This window comes from Microcebus murinus, chromosome 15 (assembly GCF_040939455.1).
Source record: "Microcebus murinus isolate Inina chromosome 15, M.murinus_Inina_mat1.0, whole genome shotgun sequence".
In the NCBI taxonomy this organism is placed as follows: domain Eukaryota; kingdom Metazoa; phylum Chordata; class Mammalia; order Primates; family Cheirogaleidae; genus Microcebus; species Microcebus murinus.
Window position 1 is genome coordinate 5,460,760 of NC_134118.1, and position 19,163 is coordinate 5,479,922.

The 19,163-nt window shown below is 40.5% G+C and overlaps 1 protein-coding gene across 2 annotated transcripts in view; it reads right to left on the minus strand.

Annotated features, from left to right (window-relative positions):
• Positions 1 to 19,085, minus strand: part of LYRM4 (LYR motif containing 4) — a 154,076-nt gene extending 134,991 nt beyond the window's left edge. Inside the window, exons 1-2 of one of the 2 annotated variants that reach the window (XM_012737721.3) lie at positions 19,016 to 19,085; positions 18,509 to 18,587 (exon numbers count right to left, since the gene is read on the minus strand). In XM_012737721.3, the coding sequence (XP_012593175.1) occupies positions 18,509 to 18,549 (41 nt within the window). In that variant the 5' untranslated portion in view covers positions 18,550 to 18,587; positions 19,016 to 19,085. Of the gene's footprint in view, positions 1 to 18,508; positions 18,984 to 19,015 lie in introns of those variants that run through there. The other variant, XM_012737720.3, reaches the window with a different exon arrangement.
• Between the last annotated feature and the right edge of the window lie 78 nt (positions 19,086 to 19,163).

Genomic DNA, 19,163 nt, shown 5'->3' on the forward strand with positions numbered 1-19,163 from the left:
CTACTCCTGTTAACTCTTTATGCTACTTTTATACATATGAGTTCAGGGAGTGGCACAGCAGATTTGAGATTTGGAAGGACATTCTGGTGGCAATATGAAGGATGTCTGGTAGAGCAAAGAACTGGAGGCAGAGAGATAACATGCAGACAAAAACTGAGGAGCTCATGAAAGCAATCCCTGTGAGGACAAAAAGAAGGCTTAGCAAGGAGGGAAAATGTGACAGAGAATTGCCAGGCATAAAGACCTACCAACTATGGGTAAAGCAAGGAGAGAAAATGAAGTGATTTCTAGCTTAAGCAAGTGAAAATACCTGGATGAGGAGAGGATTGCAGGAGTGCCAAGTTTGCTAGGGGGGCTGGAATGGGTTAGGGATGATGTAGAGCTTTATATATGCTCAATTTGAGGTGTTGGTAGTACACCCAGAAAATGCCCAGGAAGCCACTGGAAAAGATAAATGGAGGGGAGTCATCAGAGCACACAGAAGCCACGGTTGGAGAGAGCATCTAGGGAGGGTGGGAGAAGGTCAAGGATGGAATCCAAGGAGGTTCCAATATCAAAGGAGAAGAGGGGCAGAGGAGGAGAAGACCAGGAGAAAGTGGAGTCCTATATGCTAGGGAAGGAAGGAAGAAAGCAGATTGTGCCAAAAGCTGAAGACAGGCCAAATGGGCCAAAGATAAAAAGTAACAGAAGAAGGTGGCAAGCCAGACTGCAGCAGGGTGAAGAGTACAAGTAGAAGCTGATAGAGTGGAGACTATGTAGAGCAGCGGTCCCCAACCTTTTTGGCACCAGGGACGTTTTTCATGGAAGACAATTTTTCTATGGACTGGGGAGGGAGGGAATGGTTTTGGGATGATTCAAGCATATTACATTTATTGTGCACTCTATTTCTATTATTATTACATTTTAATATACAGAAATAATTATACAACTCAGCACAGGTTTGGGATTCCTGATGTAGACCATTCCCACCAGGAGCAGGCTGTCACTGATGTCAGAAACAGTACAGACCACACTGTCTCGTGTAATGATTTGTCCCAACAGAACCTGGGTGTCAGCTCTGAGGTTCCTCGAGCACAGGCCCTCAGCAACAGCCTCACCACCCAGGAACAAGGAACAGTACCCAGATGTGGGGCAAACAGGAGTGTGAGGAGACAGAAGTATAGGAAGCACTCTGAGTAAACAGCATCAAATGAGACTCAGAACATCACAGGCCTCAAAAACATCACCTTCCAGCACGCAACCCAGCTCTGCCAAAGCTGGCCTCACCTGTGTTCCACTGCAGAAGACTTTCCTTTCAACGCATTAACCTTTTCCAGTCCTGCTGACTTCTTGATTGATCCCTCTCTCCTTCCCTACCCCATCTTTCCTTTCTCTCCATTTTTTTGTCTCCCATTACTACTGCTTTGCAGAAATATTATTTTCTCATTAACGCTGATCCCACTCCTCTGCTGATATTTTACAATATGGCATGTACCCAAGGTAATTTATTTTCAATATATAAAACTGTACCCTTTTGTGATAATATTACCTTAGGGCATACAAACATAATACAAAACATTAAGAAATCTAAAATAGAATAGCAGCTGGGAGTAACATCAAAATACTAACTGTGAAATGACAATTTTTAAGTATCAGTTTTACCCTCTGTCTTAAAAGGTGAGCACACAGGGCTTTGCTAAGCTGGGGAAGGGAAAGTACTAAGGCGCTTCCATCTCCCTACAGACATGACTGTAAACCCTCAGTAGTAGTAGTATTCAATGTGGATTATAGTGTTGTGAGCAAGGCCCGGGAAAGCAAGGACTACAAAGGAAATAAAAATTATTACTTAGGGAATAACAACTAGAGTCCAAATTCTGAATTTGGAGAATCCAGAAGTCAGGGGGAAGCAAATAACAGAAAAAGAGTCACCGGATGCCAACAGTAGCTCAACAGTTCATTGACAGCTTTCACACACCCATTTGGCAGGACACCACAGCATGCCTGTCTGTCTCTTATGTAAAGAAGCATATCCGAAGATGCAGAGGGAGGTGTAGGGACAGTAGGCTGCTACCTGCCCGAATCAATGTGGAACACGGGGAAAAGTGCGGGCGATAAACTCAGGTGTAAAGGTGGATAAACTCAAGTGTAAAGGTGTAAACCTGACTCCACCTGACTATGTGATTTTAAGTTTTAGGTTTGCTACTTCAATTCTGTCCTGCAGCTTCCTCATTTGCAAAATGGAGGAAATTAAAAGTTCCTGCTTCATAGAGTTTTTGTGATGATTAAACGAGTTAATGGAAGAATGGACCTAGCATGTGTCTGGCCCATGGGAAATGCACAAATAAATAAAGAGCTATTAATATTATTATTGTATTTGTAAAATGGACTAACAATGCCTATTTTGTAGTGATTCTATATATATTAAAGTCCTAACATATAGTGCTTAATACATAGCATGTGCTCAATCAAAGTTAATTCATTTTGGAGCTACCCTTTCTTCTTCCCCCACCACCAAACACTAGGGAATTTGGGTGGGTAAGGAAGAGATATCCCAAGGCAGTAAACAGTCTCATTGGCAAGTACAGACTTTATTAACATTACAAGAGTTTTCGTCAGAATTTGAATGAAACCAATTCTTCTAATGCTTTTGATCCCTGGAATCAAACTATAACTTAGCCTCAGTATAGTACATAATTTTATACAGCAAAGGCATTTATGAGACTACTATTTCCAGTGGATTTAATAACCAAAAGTATTGGAAGTCTCTGTTGTAATACAATCTTATGATAATGTAAGCTCCATGAAAGCAGGAATTTGATAAGTTCCATTCCCTGCCATATCTCCAGTGCCTGGAACCTAGTGGAAGCTCAGTAAATGTTTGTTAACTGAATGAATATGGCTCACAGGCATATGTTATATAGCAATGTCTTTGTCAAAAAGTTACTGTTCACAAGGATAAGAGAGAGGAAAATAGGCACTGGAGATAACTGAATGCCAAATAATGACACATGACATTGGTCAGTCTCAGGAATATAGGGATTCTAATAAAGGCCTTCATCTTCTTTAACAAGGCCATAAAATAAGACATTTCAACCTGAAAAAGAAACCACCAAATGCTTACAACCATATTACGGTTACCTTAATTTATAAGTGGTTTATAGATTACGAAGCCTTCACACACAATTCTCACATTCATAATTTGCTGGCTTACACTTTTATTAATGTTTCTGCTATAGGCAAAGTCAGTGGGAGATTAAAAAAAGATGAATAGGACATTATTTCTGCCCTTAAAGAACTGGAAATATAGTAAGGACCACAAGTGAATCCTTCAAAGGTAAATTTGAGAAGCAAATGTTCAGTTTGTCCACATGCTACACCCACACTTGACCCAGGTGTTTTGCTTCCACTGTGGACTTTCTTTTCCTTACACTTCTTCAGAGTCAGTCAGTCATGACTCAGAGATGTTCACCTAGGTGCACAGCATGCTGTTTCTAAATCTGCTGTCCATAGTTCCCACTCTCTTGCACATGGTAAAGACTGAGAATAGGAAATAAATCAACCAGATTCTCTTTTCTTAGGTTCTAATATTCTGAACACATTTTTCTCCAAGCTGGCAAATGAAAATATAAAGGAACTGCAAAATGAAAACAGGCTGCGCTGAAAGGTAATAACTCTTTCTTCCACTCTTAAAGAGGTGGAGAAAAAATGGAGGACATAGTGAAAACAAACACTGAATTACTTCCTATTCCCTAGGGTTAGTTAGAAGGATGCAGGGAAACAATTCTCTGCGATAATAATCACCTGTCTGAGGTATATGAAGCTTTTTAGGACATTATGCATTAAAGTTAATTACTACGGAAATAATATTATTGCCAAGAGATGACTGTAGTAGAGATTATGAAACAAGAAATAGTTTTTTGCATATCAGTTATTTTTAACAAAGAGGATTATTTTTCCATACACTATCTTACACACTGGTTCTCCTGACCAGTGGCATCAAGATAGTTGCCTGTAATAAAACAACATGTACACAATCACCGCATGAGTAGATATTTTAAATGACATGGACCTTTCTTCTTCCCACTCCAAATTTTGTTCATCGTCTGTATTCACATTTGGGGTAATTTTTCCTTATGTTTTTATTTTTTAAAAAGGGAAGGAAATGATTTTTAAGTTACTATATTTCCAATACATCTTGTTTCTGCTCAGAGAGGTGGCTTAGAGAACTCACCTATTACTGTATGACCATGTGTTAGCTCTTTGCTTGACTACACATCCTTGACTCTGCTACCAATGACTAAAAACCATGTTGGTTTCATTTGCAGGAAGACCTTTTAAAAATACATGATAGGTGAAATTCCGGAAAAAAAATAACGGTAAATTATTTGGCGTGGGAAAACCAAATCTGAGTGCAAAATTCTGTAAGGATCCTCTGTATTCAGACATGTGACAGGGAAGTAAGGAAAACAAAGTGAGTGACAGTTTGGGCCCTGAACATGGCCACTCCTGTAGTTCATAAAACTCCTTTTACCCTTCCTTGTTAATAATAAACAGTTACCTCACGCAGTATTAACTCAGCCAACATCCCTTGCTTTTACAGTGTGCTCTCACTGGGAAACAGTCAACTCAAACATGGTCCCTGCATCCATGGAAGAGGATAGTGTAATGAAAAGTGGCAACAGTGATGGTGACATGCCATGGCAGGACACTGCACAGGTATCTGGAGAGTGAGGGAGGGACTGCTATAGATATGCTTCATGCGCTCGCCACAGACTTACACCAGCCACCTGGCATAGACATTGGGGCGACATAAGCAAAAGCACACCCAAGTCCTTGACCTCCTATGACTGGGGGAAACATGACTCACATACAAAACAAATGTACAATGACAAGTAGTATAAGTGTCACTAGGCAGAAGTGAATGGGGCTGTGAGGTTACGGGACTGGGGGGTGTCTTCACTGGGGTCCAGGCAAGTGAGCAGAGAAGGAAGACCTTCAAGACGGAAGGACAGTGTGGGCACAAGGGAGCAGAGCATTTAAGGAGGTCAAGAAAAGGCCAGTGTGACGACAGCATCCCCAAAAAGGAAGGTGATGTGACATGAGCCACAGAGGCAGGGAAATGCAGGCCATGGTAAGGATTCTGGTCTTTATCCCAAGAGCAATGGGAAGCCACTATAGTTTTTTCCTTTTTCTTTTTCCTTCTTTTAAAAAATTCTTAATAAGGGAGAAGGGTGTTGTTAGTTTTCAGAAGAGTGATCTATTAGCCGTGAGTGATCTACTGGAAGGATGAGTAGAAATTTGCTCTAAGAAGGGAAGAAAGTGTGTTCCAAAATAGGAATCAGTATGTGATCACATGAAGGCCTAAAGCCATGTGGCACCATCAAGAAAATGTGAACAGTTTGATGTGGCTGTAGTGAAGAGTAGATAGGAAGACGGGGAGAACAAGAACGGCATGTAGAGCTAAGAATAAATTTTATTCCCAAAGCCACAGGGAGCCACTAGCACATATGAAGCAGGGGGTAAAGGGTGCAGGTTTTGGCGTCAAAGTCAAAGATTTGGGTTCAATTCTCTGTTCCCCTCCTTACATGGTCTTTAAATTGAAGAAACTATTGAACTTCCTCCACCCAGAAATCACCCAACTCCCACACTTAGCCTAGCGCCTGGCACACAGCTCAGTAAGTTGCTAGTGCATTTCAGAGAGCTCACGGTGAGAGCAGGGCAAGATGCAGAGGGGACTGATGTTAGTGCATGGATGCAGCCATCCAGGTAAGAAGTTACCATGGGCTGGGTAGAGGGGCTAAGGTAGTGAGGACGGAGAGGATGGATGGGCCTGAGAAGTGTCCAGGCAGAATGTAGGGAAGTTGGGGCTAGGAAGGAGTCCTGGATGAATGTCCAGTTCCCAGCTTTGCTGTGGCAGGTCTGGAGGTGGTATGAGTTGCCTATGCATCTCTAAGGGGGGCCTCACAGGAGGCAGCTGAGTAACTTATCTGGTTCTTGGAAGAGGGGCCTGGGCTGGAAACAGACTTGGGAGTAAACAAAGACGTGGCCAAAATGGAGTGTGATAAAATTACAGGGAAAGTACAAAGAGGGGAAGGAGTAAAGGACTAGTCAAAGAGACCTGGGGAGTGCAGATATACCTCTTGGTATGTCAGAGGCTCAAGTGAAAAAAGTCCTTCAGATGTGGGAAGGAGAAGTACCAAATCACGTGCTGTGACTGACCATTATGGTCAGGATTCTGGGGCCTACAGTGGGCATAGCCTGTGAGCAACACACCTTCCAGAAGCTGCCTGACCAGGCTCTGCTCTTGTTTGGTTATAAATCTCACTGGGGACTTCCTTCCTTTAAAGTTTCAAGTCTGGGGCATTAAGTTTCAAGTCTAAAGCATTAAATTGCCAACTATGTTAGTGTCCCCACAAGTGCAGAGGCTACCACAGTGCTGGATGCCTTTTATCCTTAGTCTGAGGAAGGAAACAGAACCCTAGACCCTCCTACACAGTGAGTGCTCAATCAACATTTATTGAATCAATAAGAGACAACTGAACCAGGATAGAGGATCAATGACTCTTTTTGGCTCCAATCTGGCTGTTAAGGAACAATTTTCTCATTTAATTTAGCTTTTTGTTTAGTCAAGAGCAAAGGAGATTTTAGCCAAGAGATGCTTCTGCCTATAGTAGTGATTTCTGATTAAAACATCACTCTTAGGAATCATATGTGGAACAGGGATAATTATGTAGGGAAAACACCTGAATGGATGGGCAGAAAGAAATGTATGAAGTCATTAACTAAATAATTATGCAACAGAGTAATATTAATAATTATAATATCATAAGTTAACTTGACATTGTAAGTTAACTTGAAATAAACTAGATCTAAGCAGGGTATTAAACCCACTCAGAAAATTAGCCCAGGAACAAAAGAATAAATATAAGGCTAACAGGTGCACTAATGACATCTAATGAGGGTAGCAGCCATCCATTAAAAAAACCAAATAATTACTGAGAACAGATATAATCAGCTGAGAACTGGTGAACATTAACAAATTAATAATATACAAAAGATATATAATAACTGGATAAAGAAAAGAGATACAAACAGATATAGAGTGCTGCAGATTGAGTTAACACCCAGATCCAAATAGAAGCTTTAAGATGGTACCTGATAATGTTCAGATGCTCCCATGAAACTACCAAAGAGATACTGTCCTCTATATCTGATGTTTCATTTGGAATGACTTTCTCTCTTCCAATTATATTCTCCTTAGTTTGATTCATTCTCTCTAATCCCACATTTAACTAAACATTCAGACCAGCTAATTTATTAATATTTATCAGTATACCTCAAAGACAGCCCCACTTTCCCCATTACTGTCCCGGTTGCTAGTCAGGCCTTCTTCATCACCATTTGACTAAACTGAATAAATGCAATTACCTCCCAATGGGCCTCCATGTCTTTGACTCTGTCTCATCTGGGGAGAGCTAGCTAAAAGGTGTATCTACAATCTGCTTTAAACATCTGAATGGTTTTTCACTGCCTGGCACAATGTGCCAGCATATGATCAATGGTCCCGCCTATATCTCCACCCTCATCTTTTCCCACCACATGCCGTCAGCGACACCAAACTGCTGGTGGCTATTTATATCCAACACCAACTACATTGTTTTTTGCACCTGCCCCCTCTGCTCCTTCCCCTGTTCCTGCTCCTGCCCCTGTCCCAGCTAATTCCTACTAACCCTTTACGGTTCTGGTGAGCCACCACTGCTGTTTTAACCTCCAATCCCCTTTTAGGTTAGGCTATGCTGTCCCTCCTATCTGTTCCCATGATACCCTGTTCATTTCTCTATCAGGACATAACCATCATACTGTGGTAAAATTTTCAGAGAGTGTATCATGTATACAATGAACTACAAGCTCCTCTTGGGCAAAGGTAATGTTTTGTTTATCTCTGTATGCCCAGCAAGCAACAAAGAGTCTGGTACGTGACAGGTACCCAATAAATGTTTGCTGAATGAAGGAGGATCAAACAAACATCATACTGAAGCAACATATTACAGTGGTAGAATTCTGTGGACTAATAAATACCTGGTACAGAATATATGATTCAGCAAGTTTATCTGAGTTGGTTAAATGACTATTATTATAGCTATGACAAATTTCAAATATCTGGTAGTTGGACCACCAGTGTAAGAATTAACTATATAGTAATTAATTTACTTTTATTTGCTGAAATACAGAACTGATTCTGGAGCACCTACTAGAATACCAAATATTCTGCTAAAAAGTGTTGCAACTCTATTATTCTCAATTTACAGATGACACACAGGGAGTAAATGACGTATACCAAGGTCACAGAACAAAAACTAGTTGACTTAAAATTTGAACCAAGGTTTCTTAAAGGTCAGGGTCAGGACTCTTTCTAAATCAAGACTGCCTCACTCATGATACTCAATTATGACAGTGAAAACAATACATAGGGCAAATCAGTTGAGGAGTCACAATTTCTAGGGAAAGGAGGAGGAAAACAAAATTAGGCACAAATTCTAGAATTAAGTAGTCATTGCGACTTTTGTTTCTTTATTTGTCATGAAAGATTACCTCTGTGAACTGTTTTTTTTTTAATCTCCAAATACCTCAGGTATTAATATTGTCAAAATTTCAATAATGAGTGCCTATGAAGCCACATAGATTATATGTCACAGTGATACTCTATTATGTCCATAACCTTGGCAAATTTAAATCTGCTTCTTAAGATTAGTAGAGATGAGCTGAAAAGAACCCTATTCCTGGCATTCCTATTCCTGATCCAGACAACAGTCAGGAAGACTCACCTTAATTTAGCCAAACCTTGCTAAATTTAAAAAGTCATAGCTTGGCTCATGTGATTTATCTAGTTTTATTGGTTAATTTGGTTTCTGAAGGTTACAATTTTCCTAAATTGTCTAGGTACCAGTTTATTAGGAAAATAAATGTTAACACAAATGTAAATCCTAGCCGGGCGCTGTGGCTCACACCTGTAATCCTAGCTCTTGGGAGGCTGAGCCGGGCGGATTGCTCAAGGTCAGGAGTTCAAAACCAGCCTGAGCAAGAGCGAGACCCCGTCTCTACTATAAATAGAAAGAAATTAATTGGCCAACTGATATATATATATAAAAATTAGCCGGGCATGGTGGCGCATGCCTGTAGTCCCAGCTACTCGGGAGGCTGAGGCAGAAGGATCACTCGAGCCCAGGAGTTTGAGGTTGCTGTGAGCTAGGCTGACGCCACGGCACTCACTCTAGCCTGGTCAACAAAGCGAGACTGTGTCTCAAAAAAAAAAAAAAAAAAAATGTAAATCCTGAGGAAGTGGGAACCAGTGTCAGGACAGGGTCATATAGAAGAAGTGATATGACATGAAGGACCTTTCACCCTCAGCAAATTCTACATATGGCTATGGATGTGAATCATTAAAAGGCAATTTTCTGTTATGCTCATTAGAGCCACTTTCAAACAGAATGGTTTATAATTACATTTTGCATAGAAAAATAGTATTACCCTATTGTAACAAATAATTTAAAGACACATAAGATTCACTTGTAGTTCTGACTTGGGCAGTGCAAATGCAATATATGTAACCAAAGTGTTTGTACTCCCATAATATTCAGATTTAAAAAAAATACATCAGATTAAGAAAATCCTATTTACTTATAATTTTTTTTGTGGCCTTTCTCCTCACTTTTACTTTCTACCTTTATTTTCTCTTTGCCTTGATTCCCTCATTTATTATTTTTTAATTATAACAATTATTTCATTTTATTTTATTGTATATGCTTTTCTAAGTTTTAAAAATGATCTAAGGGCCAAGGTGAAGTATATTTAGAAACTCCTGTGAACTAAAGTCAATAAATCAGCAGTGACACATAGATCTAATAACTTTTTAACACTTCCCACTAATATAGATCTAATGATTTTTCAACAAGTTCTTCTAATATCTACAGAAAAAACAATGTTATTTTTCACCCCCAAATTTAGTTTGCTGAATATGATTTTCTCAAAATTCTTCTGTAAGTTAACTGTACAATTTTTACTTTTCATCATTATCATTTAATATAGCAGAATTTAGCAACCATAAGAAAATTAATTTTTTTTGAAACTGCAGCATATTTAATAATGAAAAATCAATCTTTCAAAAGTCAAAGAAAGTATTTTTAGGCACACACGAATTATCTCTAGGTACTTGTGGGGCACTGCAGAAGAGGTTAGGTAACAACAGTTCTTTCTAACATAATGCCACAGGCTATATACGAAACACAGTAATATAAATTTGCAATAATCTAAGACTTAATTTGAGAAGAACTTAGAAAATTTAACAAAGCAGCTTTTTCTTTTATTTTTCCCTTCCTTTATTGTGTTCTTACAAATCCTGCAATAAACAGAGCAGTTTCCACAGAGATGTATGATTTGCTCAATATTTCATATTGAGCAAAACTCTTACTTGGCTGCTTAAAATAGAATACAACGTTATTTATAAAACATTTTTATATTATAACATGTGACAGCCAAAATATCATTATGAAATGTGTCTCCTCAATTCCCCCACTATACTTTCTGCAAATCGCTACTGTTTGGGCACTATTTCAATTTGCATGTTTCTTCTGTAAGTTTTTGAGCTGTACTTATGTGTATATTTTATATGTCCAACCATACTAGTCTTACAACAGCAGGGCCATCTTGTGTTTGTATTCCATCTATTCCCTACTGCAGTTATATATATATATATATATATATATATATATATATATATATATATATACATATACATATATATATACACACACACACATATATATGTTATATATATATACGTACATAGATACACACACTATATGTTTTCAAGAAATATTAGGAAGAAATGGATTTGTTCATTTGTTCAAAGTGGGAAGAAGACTTTGCATTAAGGCTTTCACTGTAGCTGCCCTGTTTTAGAAAGTGAAAGGTACTTGGTGTTAATACCATTCACATTAGGGTTGGTACTATTTGCATTCTTGATCAATCTGTAGCACACAGGTGGAAGATTTGCAACAATGAATACATAAACATGAAGGAAATCCTCTGATGAGTGAGCTGGCTGCCTGGTTCCACATTCTCTAGGAGCTCATGGTTCCAACTCAAAAGCTCACCATTCAGTCTGGATTGCAACTGGTCATTTATTAAAGAGAACCAATGGCTCAAAAAGAGAATAGACTTATAAACATTAATCATTAGTCCCTACCTTAAAAGACTGAAATCACAGACTTCAATGATGTTTTGTTCAGTTGTGTAGTACATAGTAACTCAGACCTGATCTTTATCAGCACTTAGGCATTTTACCATTTATGACACTAGGGAGCCTGCTTAATAACCATTTCAGCTGTAAGAAGGAACTGTAGAAACAAATCTCTTTGGGTTGATGTCTCTCAGACTTCTGCAGGCTGAGTCAGAGGATGTATGGGTTATGGACGTTTCCACTGAAGAAGGCGGGGCTGCAGAGGAAGCAGGGCACCTGGAGCTGGGTAGCTTTCTAATTCCCATTTTCTTCTTGACCAGTTGGAAGATTTCAGTCAAGCTGCTGCTTCTCTCTATGCCCCATTTTGCTTTTAGACTTGTTTTATCACTTACTGGCAATTTCACCCAGCATTTAAAGTCATGTGATCTAGCTCAATTCAATGCTTCAGCCACCATTATCTACATCTGGTTCTAATACATCCCTTGCATTTTATTTCTCCAATGTCCCCCATGTCCACATCTGTGGCAGTCACAGGATGTTGGCTGTCCCACAGTCCTCCCTAAGCCTTTTCTCTCTGCCATCTTCCACTAGACAGCCTAGAATAGTTACATCCTAATTTTTCAGAATATTTTCACCTAGTGGTACAAATATAACAGTTTTGTTCAACGAGACATAAAAGTTTACCTTTTCCTGATTAAAAAAAAAAAAAGCTTACCCTTTCCTGGTTGGGGTTGCCCTTCTTTCAACTTCCTGCCTGAATAAGGAGATGATATTTGGAACTTCAATAGCTGTCTGCAACCATCAGACATAAGGATGAGAGGAATACTGAGACTCACAGACACCTTGACATCAATCAGCTCTGGCAGCTACATACCTCCAGACCTTTTGTATGTGAGAAGAATAAACCTCCTATTTATTTCAACCTGGTGTAAAGTCTTCCTGTTACTAACAGTCAAAAAAGTCTTCTGAATGATATCTATTGTTAAGGCAGCACTTAGGAGGCCAGCTCCTCCAGACAGCTTTTCCCCCTTTGTGCTTTATTGATAAATTTCTTATGGGACTTACCACTTTTAACCCTTTATGAGAGACTCATCTTGATTTGTAGCTCCTTGCCCTACACTTAGTCTGTAATACATATAATAAAGACTCAAATATTTGATGAAAAGGCTGGGCGCAGTGGCTCACGCCTGTAATCCTAGCATTCTGGGAGGCTGATGCGGGTGGATCATTTGAGCTCAGGAGTTCGAGACCAGCCGGAGCAAGAGTGAGAGCCCCATCTCTACCAAAAAAAGAAAGAAATTAATTGGCCAACTGAAAATATATAGAAAAAATTAGCCAGGTATAGTAGCGCATGCCTGTAGTCCCAGCTACTCCGGAGGTTGAGGCAGGATTGCTTGAGCCCATGAGTTTGAGGTTGCTGTGATCTAGGCTGATGCCATGGCACTCTAGCCCAGGCAACAGAGTGAGAGACTGTCTCCAAAAAAAAATTTGATGAAGAATTAGGGAATTCTGACACTCCATTTGGTATGCATTTGGGCATTACTTTAGCTTTTCTCATGTTTTACAATAATATATTTCTTAATCTGTAGGAGGGACTATGATAAAATTATCTGTAAATACTATTTTCTCTTGCTTTTCAACAACAACTATTTATAAGTTGATATTAGATAGGTACTGTGCTAAGCACTAGGAATAGGGATAAAAGAGAATTTCTGCCTTCAAGAAATGAATGGTAGAGAAAATTAACCAATAATTGTAATAGTGTGACATGAGCTTTAATAAAGACAAGAACATGGGGTTTCCTTAACATCTGCTTATCTTCCAACTTATCCAGAGACTGGCTGTCAGGCATGGCATGAATCACTTCAACTTTCCACTCTCTAATATTCCAACTTATCCTCACCTCCTTTATTGATGGAAAATGAAGCACCCTTCCTTCTGTCCAAGACCAACCCCACCACCTGTGCTCTCAGTTACACCACTTTTAACAGGTCATGGGGAATTATTCTAGCAGCTATCCACGCTGGAGGGAGGCGTGGTCTACACTCACTGTGGCAGTTAACTCTACTCTGATTCACTTCTCAATCCCCACGAACTGGGTTTTGCCAAAAGCACTCCACTAACAATGCTGCTCTGGTGAAGGTACCAGAGATCTCTATATTGCCAAATCCAGGCACCATGTTCCCCAATTTACTTATGTGACTCTGCTGACCACAACTGCCTCCCAAAATATATGACTGTCTTGACTTCCACAACACTACTCTCTCTGCTTATTGTTTTCCTGTTTCTTAGAAACTATAGTAGTTACCCAAGGGACCATGGAGTGGAGGGAGTCTATAAGATCTTGTTGGGGATATACCAGAAAACCTATTTTCGTAGTACCAGGAAGGCTTTTGCCTTCTCACTCTCATTCTCTTGAGCGTACAGTGGAATTTACCAGATGATTGGTGATGTGTGATATAGCAACAAATTATAGGCAGAAACAAATAAAAGCATCCAGTCACCTTATTAATATATTAAGCCAAACATTAAAGATATTTGCAAAAATGTCAAACAATATCATTTTTCTGATTTTGGGGGAAGAAAATTCATTACTTTTCATAAGAAAACCATTATTTATGTTAACGTCTGATATGTTTACCAATTCATTTAAAAATAAATGTTTAAAAGGTTTTTGTTTTAATTTCTAATATGATAAATATAGGTAACTATGCCCCACATAAACAAAAGCTTTTTGTGGTCCTCAGTAGTATTTAAGAAAGTGAAAGGATCCTGAGACCAGTAAGTTTAAGAACTACATTATTGGCTTCCTTTAGGGGTGCTTCCTCAGCCAATCCCTTCAATTTTGAATTTCCCTAGAATGGCATCCTTAGCTCACTAATTTTCTCACCAGAAAGTAGGATTTCTCAACCTTGGCATGACTGACCTGTTGGGCCAGATAATAATGGTGGCTATCCCCTGTGCATCCCTGGCCTATGACTGTATCTGCCAGTAGCACTCCCAACTTAAGTTGTGACAACCAGAAATTGTCACATATTGCCAAAGGAAATAGATATTGCCAAATAGATATTGCCAGATATTGCCAAAGAAAATCACTGCAGGATGGGAACCACTAACCTAAGTATTCTTCTTTGAGATTTCATCTAATATCAAGGTTTTAATTCCACTTATAATAATTATACTTATTGAGTAAATAAGTAAAATTTTACTTATTGAGACTCTGCCAGGCACTATTCCAAGTGCTTGATGTGTATTAATTCACTTAAGCCTTAATAATTTAAGGTGGATAAGTTATTACTCCCATTTTACAAATCAGGAAAATGCAGAATAGAGTGACTGTCTGCGAGTAGTGACTACTCCAGCACTGACGGCTCCTCTGAGTGTTAGACCCCTGTGATTAACTGCCTCTATTGGGCATCCTGGGTGAAATTCACACTCAAGATGACTAAAAACGAGCTTAACAAATCTTCTCTTCATAAGGCCAGCTATTTCAGTATTTCCTAAGTCAGTTAATGGCACAACTTTGACACTTGCCCTCTCTGAGCCTCAGCTTAACCAGAAACCTAGATGCCATTCTAGACTTGGCTTAGATTTTCTTCTTAATACTGAATCCATGCGAGTTCTAACCACTTTATCGTCTAATGATTTGTCAAATACGTCTTTTTCTCTATCCTCCACCATTCCTGTCCTTCTTAGAGTCCTAATCTCTACTCTGAACTCTTGTAATCAACTACCGTTTGATGTTTTTTTTCTTCAGCCCCTCAAAATTATTTTCTACCTTGCTGCCAGAGTAAACTTTTGAAAATGCAAATCTGGCCATGTCACTTTAGTGGCTATTTAGCCAAGAATAAAGTTGGGGTTTCTTAGAATGACCTAAAGGTGTAAAACATGTGGTCCTCCTCAACTTTAATCACGTCCGGTTACCCCCTGAATTGCACTTAACCCTCCTGCAATATTCTGTTTGCTGTTACCTGAGCATACTATGCTGCTTCATGCCTTAGATCCAATGTCACCTTTTGGGAAGCCTTCTTGATTCTAGGCCCTCTGTGTACTTCTGTCACAGCACTTACTTAATACAGTCTGTGAAAACTGTCTCTATATCTGTGTCCCACTCATGTCTGTAAAGCCATTGATGGTAGGTGCCTTGCTGAGTTCAAAAGTCCCATCTTTCTGTCTCCAGAGCCTGGTATAGTACTGGGTTAGGTAGGCTCTAGAGAAGTATTTTAGAAGCATTGAGGTAAAAAAAAAAAAAAAAGAAATGGCATATGTTTGGATGGGGAGAGGGACAGAAGTGGGGACTGAAGAATGGGGAGAATCTGGAAAACTTTTGTTCAGAAAAAGTCATGACTGAGTTGAATCTAGAAGGAAGAGGCAATACTACACATAAAGGGCATACCAGATAGAACAGTACTTGCAAAGGCCTGGAGGCTCAGGAGAACATGGCAAATTTAAGAAGCTGCAAGTGATTATGACAGAGGGCAGGATGCATGTGTAGGACTTATTGGGCTGGAGACTGCAGAAGCAGGACATGCTACTAAAACATTGCCTGTACTCCTTTTAGGAGAGTTTCAAAATATTTATTTCACTACTGCAATTACTTTATGCATCACACTTTTCAGGCTGCTTCAAAATTTACACTAGTTTAGTTTTGATTGCTTATCCAGCACTTCCTGTGTGACTTCTGATAGGTAACCTAACCTCTCTGTGCCTCAGTTGCCTGAGGTCATTAAAAGAGTACCTACCCTCATAGGGTTGTTGTCATAAATAAATGTGTTAATAGATATAAAGAACATAAAACAGTAGAGGCACACAGAATTGATCAATGGATGTTGTTATTGAATTGATTTGTCATCAGTGAAAATAGTTGCTGAAATTTGAGAGAAGGGAAGAATCTACTGTTGAAATCCACAAGACACAACCCTAAGGTCCAAGAAGGGCATATTTTATAACAAGTAAGTTTATTACCTTGGGAGATACTAGTAGGAATCTATGGTTTTAGGTCCATAATTTCAAGCAATAGTGTAAAATGATTACCAGATTACTTTGGGTAACATATTTACACACATGGATAGTAAGTTTAGCTTAAAAGTATAAACTCAAAGTATAATTTGACCAATTTTTCTCCTAAATGTATATTATCTTATAGTTGCTTACACTGAAATTCATTTCCAATTTTCTTCCTACCAGGTATAGCCATGAAATAATTTTCCTACAGTTACTCCTGTTGAGTTGGCATTTATTCACTTGAAAAAAGTTGGGCCTCATTTGCTCATAAATCATTTCCAAATGGAATTTTAGAAATAGAAGGGTCCTTAGAGATTGTCTAGTTCAACAGTCTAATTTTACAAACAAGAAAACTGAAATACAGAGATCGAGTGACTTGTCCAAGTTTATTTAGCCTCTGAGGGCTCCTACTTGACTTTTGTACAATGCACTCTCAAATATACCTTCTCCCTGTTGCTGTTTCTTCAGTGTGTGAATTGCATGCTGGTTCCCAGGCATTGTTTATTCTGAACAAACGTAAATGACAAAATGTCTTCCTCCAGACTGATAGGTTTCTTATTTACTTGCATATTTTCAGGCTTGGTTAAGTACTTGGTGTTAGATGTTGGGGTAATTTTTGTTAAAAATTCTACCAGTATGCCTAGCGTTTACACCCTTTACCCTGCAAAGCCAAAATCATTAAGTAAAATTGGGCCCTCCTGTGAAATGTTTGACTGTGTGGCTATGACTTTACAGGTGTAACCTAGATGCTGTTTTCAAATTTAAAGGACGAGTAGTACATTTTCTAGGCAAGTATCTAAAGACTAGATAGTCCTTGCTTGAGAGGCTTAGCCTTCCTGTCCTTTTACTGGAGCTACCTATTACAAAGCCTGGCAGCTCACACACCCAGTGGATTGGAGCCGACCTAATCAGGTCTGTTCCAAGGTTAGGCACCTGTTCCCAGTCCATTGGCTGGCCAGTCACCTAAAGTGAGGTTTGGTGTAAAGAGATAGGTTGGTTGAATCAGATTCTTGCTGTTGGGAATATAGCTCAAAATCAGAGAGGATTGAGTAGTTAGGAAAGACACCAAATCTGAAAAAATGCAGAGAGAATCCATAAGATAAAGTAATTAATGATGGTTAGAAATTATAAGGAAGCAGGCCGGGTGTGGTGGCTCACACCTGTAATCCTAGCAATCAGGGAGGCTGAGGTGGGAGGATTGCTTGAGGTCAGGAGTTCTAGAGCAGCCTCAGCAAGAGGGAGACCCCATCTCTACTAAAAAAATACAAAGGAATTAGCCAGACAACTAAAAATAGAAAAAAAAAATATCCTGGCATGGTGGCACATGTCTGTAGTACCAGCTACTCCAGAGGCTGAGGCAGGAGGATTGCTTGAGCCCAAGAGTTTGAGGTTGCTGTGAGCTAGGCTGATGCCACGGCACTCTAGCCCGGGCAACAGAGTGAGACTCTGTCTCAAGAAAATAAGTAAATAAATAAAAACTTACAAGGAAGCAGACACTGTGAAAGCAGAAGCTCTACAGTAGAGAAAAGATATAGAAAAAAAACAACAACAGGGGACTCAAAAGCAAATAGTGCAATGAGGCCATTACGTTAAAAGTGAGTGTGCAATATCAAAGATGTGAAGGTTCAGATTCTCACTGTCCTGCTGTTAAAGTCCCACAAGCGGGATTACTGTCTGGTGAGTCACGATAAACTAACGTTTCAACTCCTGGAATCTTGCCAGACCCTTTTTCCTTTACTGCTACTTGTGTATCCACCCCCAGTCCCCTAAAAAAATGGATTTGATTCTTGCAACCAAAAGAACTACAATAATTAGGACTCTTAGGAAATAAAAGGGAGATACAGAGCGAGCTTTCAGCTTTGTGGCCCTGTGCTACCGACCCGCCACTTCCACTAGCAAGTCTTCCAATTTTCAAGAGAAGTTTTTATATATGCAATACACTGGCTCTAACTTCAACAACTGCAGATTTCCCGTGCATCCTTTTTCACCGCGGAAACACGACACTAATCATGCTCCTAGAGCACGAACGAAAGTATCCATATTGGGAGAAAAAGTCACAAGATGAACACCTTCCCTGATACGATGAAGGGCAAGCAAGGCCCTCTGCTTCTCCCCTTGAGGTTTCAGAGGGCTACACCTGTGGGCAGGTGCACGCTTTTTTGTGGAGAAGCCCGGGTCACAGTCCCGAAGCTGCCAGCACAGAACGGTGGCTCCCCTTTCCCCTGGGGACATTCCGGGGAAGCTGGCGCCCCAGGCCCTCCAGGTCCCCACCACCCGCCGAGTCACCTGTAGTTGTAGGCGCTGAAATGCTTGCTCTCTCTCAGCATCGCCCGGTACAGATCTAACACTTGTGCGCGGCTGGAGGCTGCCATTTTGGAAAGAAAAAAAAAATGGGTCCTCTTCCCGGAGGTCCCCAGTTTAACCCAACCCACAAAACTTCGGCCGATGCAAAAATCACGAACGAAATAAAACGCAGCGGCTCGGCCTTGCTAGGCGGCCGGGCCTCGGCCTAGAGCACTGCTGCGGACAGCAGTGGGCGCCGCTCTGGAGGCGGGCGCAGGCAGGGCTGCGGGCAACTAAGGGGCGGTGCGCAGAGGGAGGCTCCGGCGCAGCAGCCGCTCCGTGAGGCGCGAAGGCGGGGGAGTGAGGGAGCCGGCCGCTTCCACATCCAGGCACGTTCCTCCTCGGAGACCAAGCACTGAGGGCGTGCAGCCCCGCCACAGACTGCCTCAGCGAACCGCTCAGGGTTGTGGCGGAGACATTTGCTTCCCCGGGCGCAGCGCCGCGTCTTACCTCACGGAGACCCGAGGCCGCGTTGCCTGGGTTACCGAACGCGCGCCGCTTTGAAGACCCGCCCTCGTGGCTGCGGCCGCCCTTGGCGCTGCCTGAGAGGCTGTGCGGGATTTCAAGGGTGACTTGACTTCGGCCGGCCCAGTCTGCA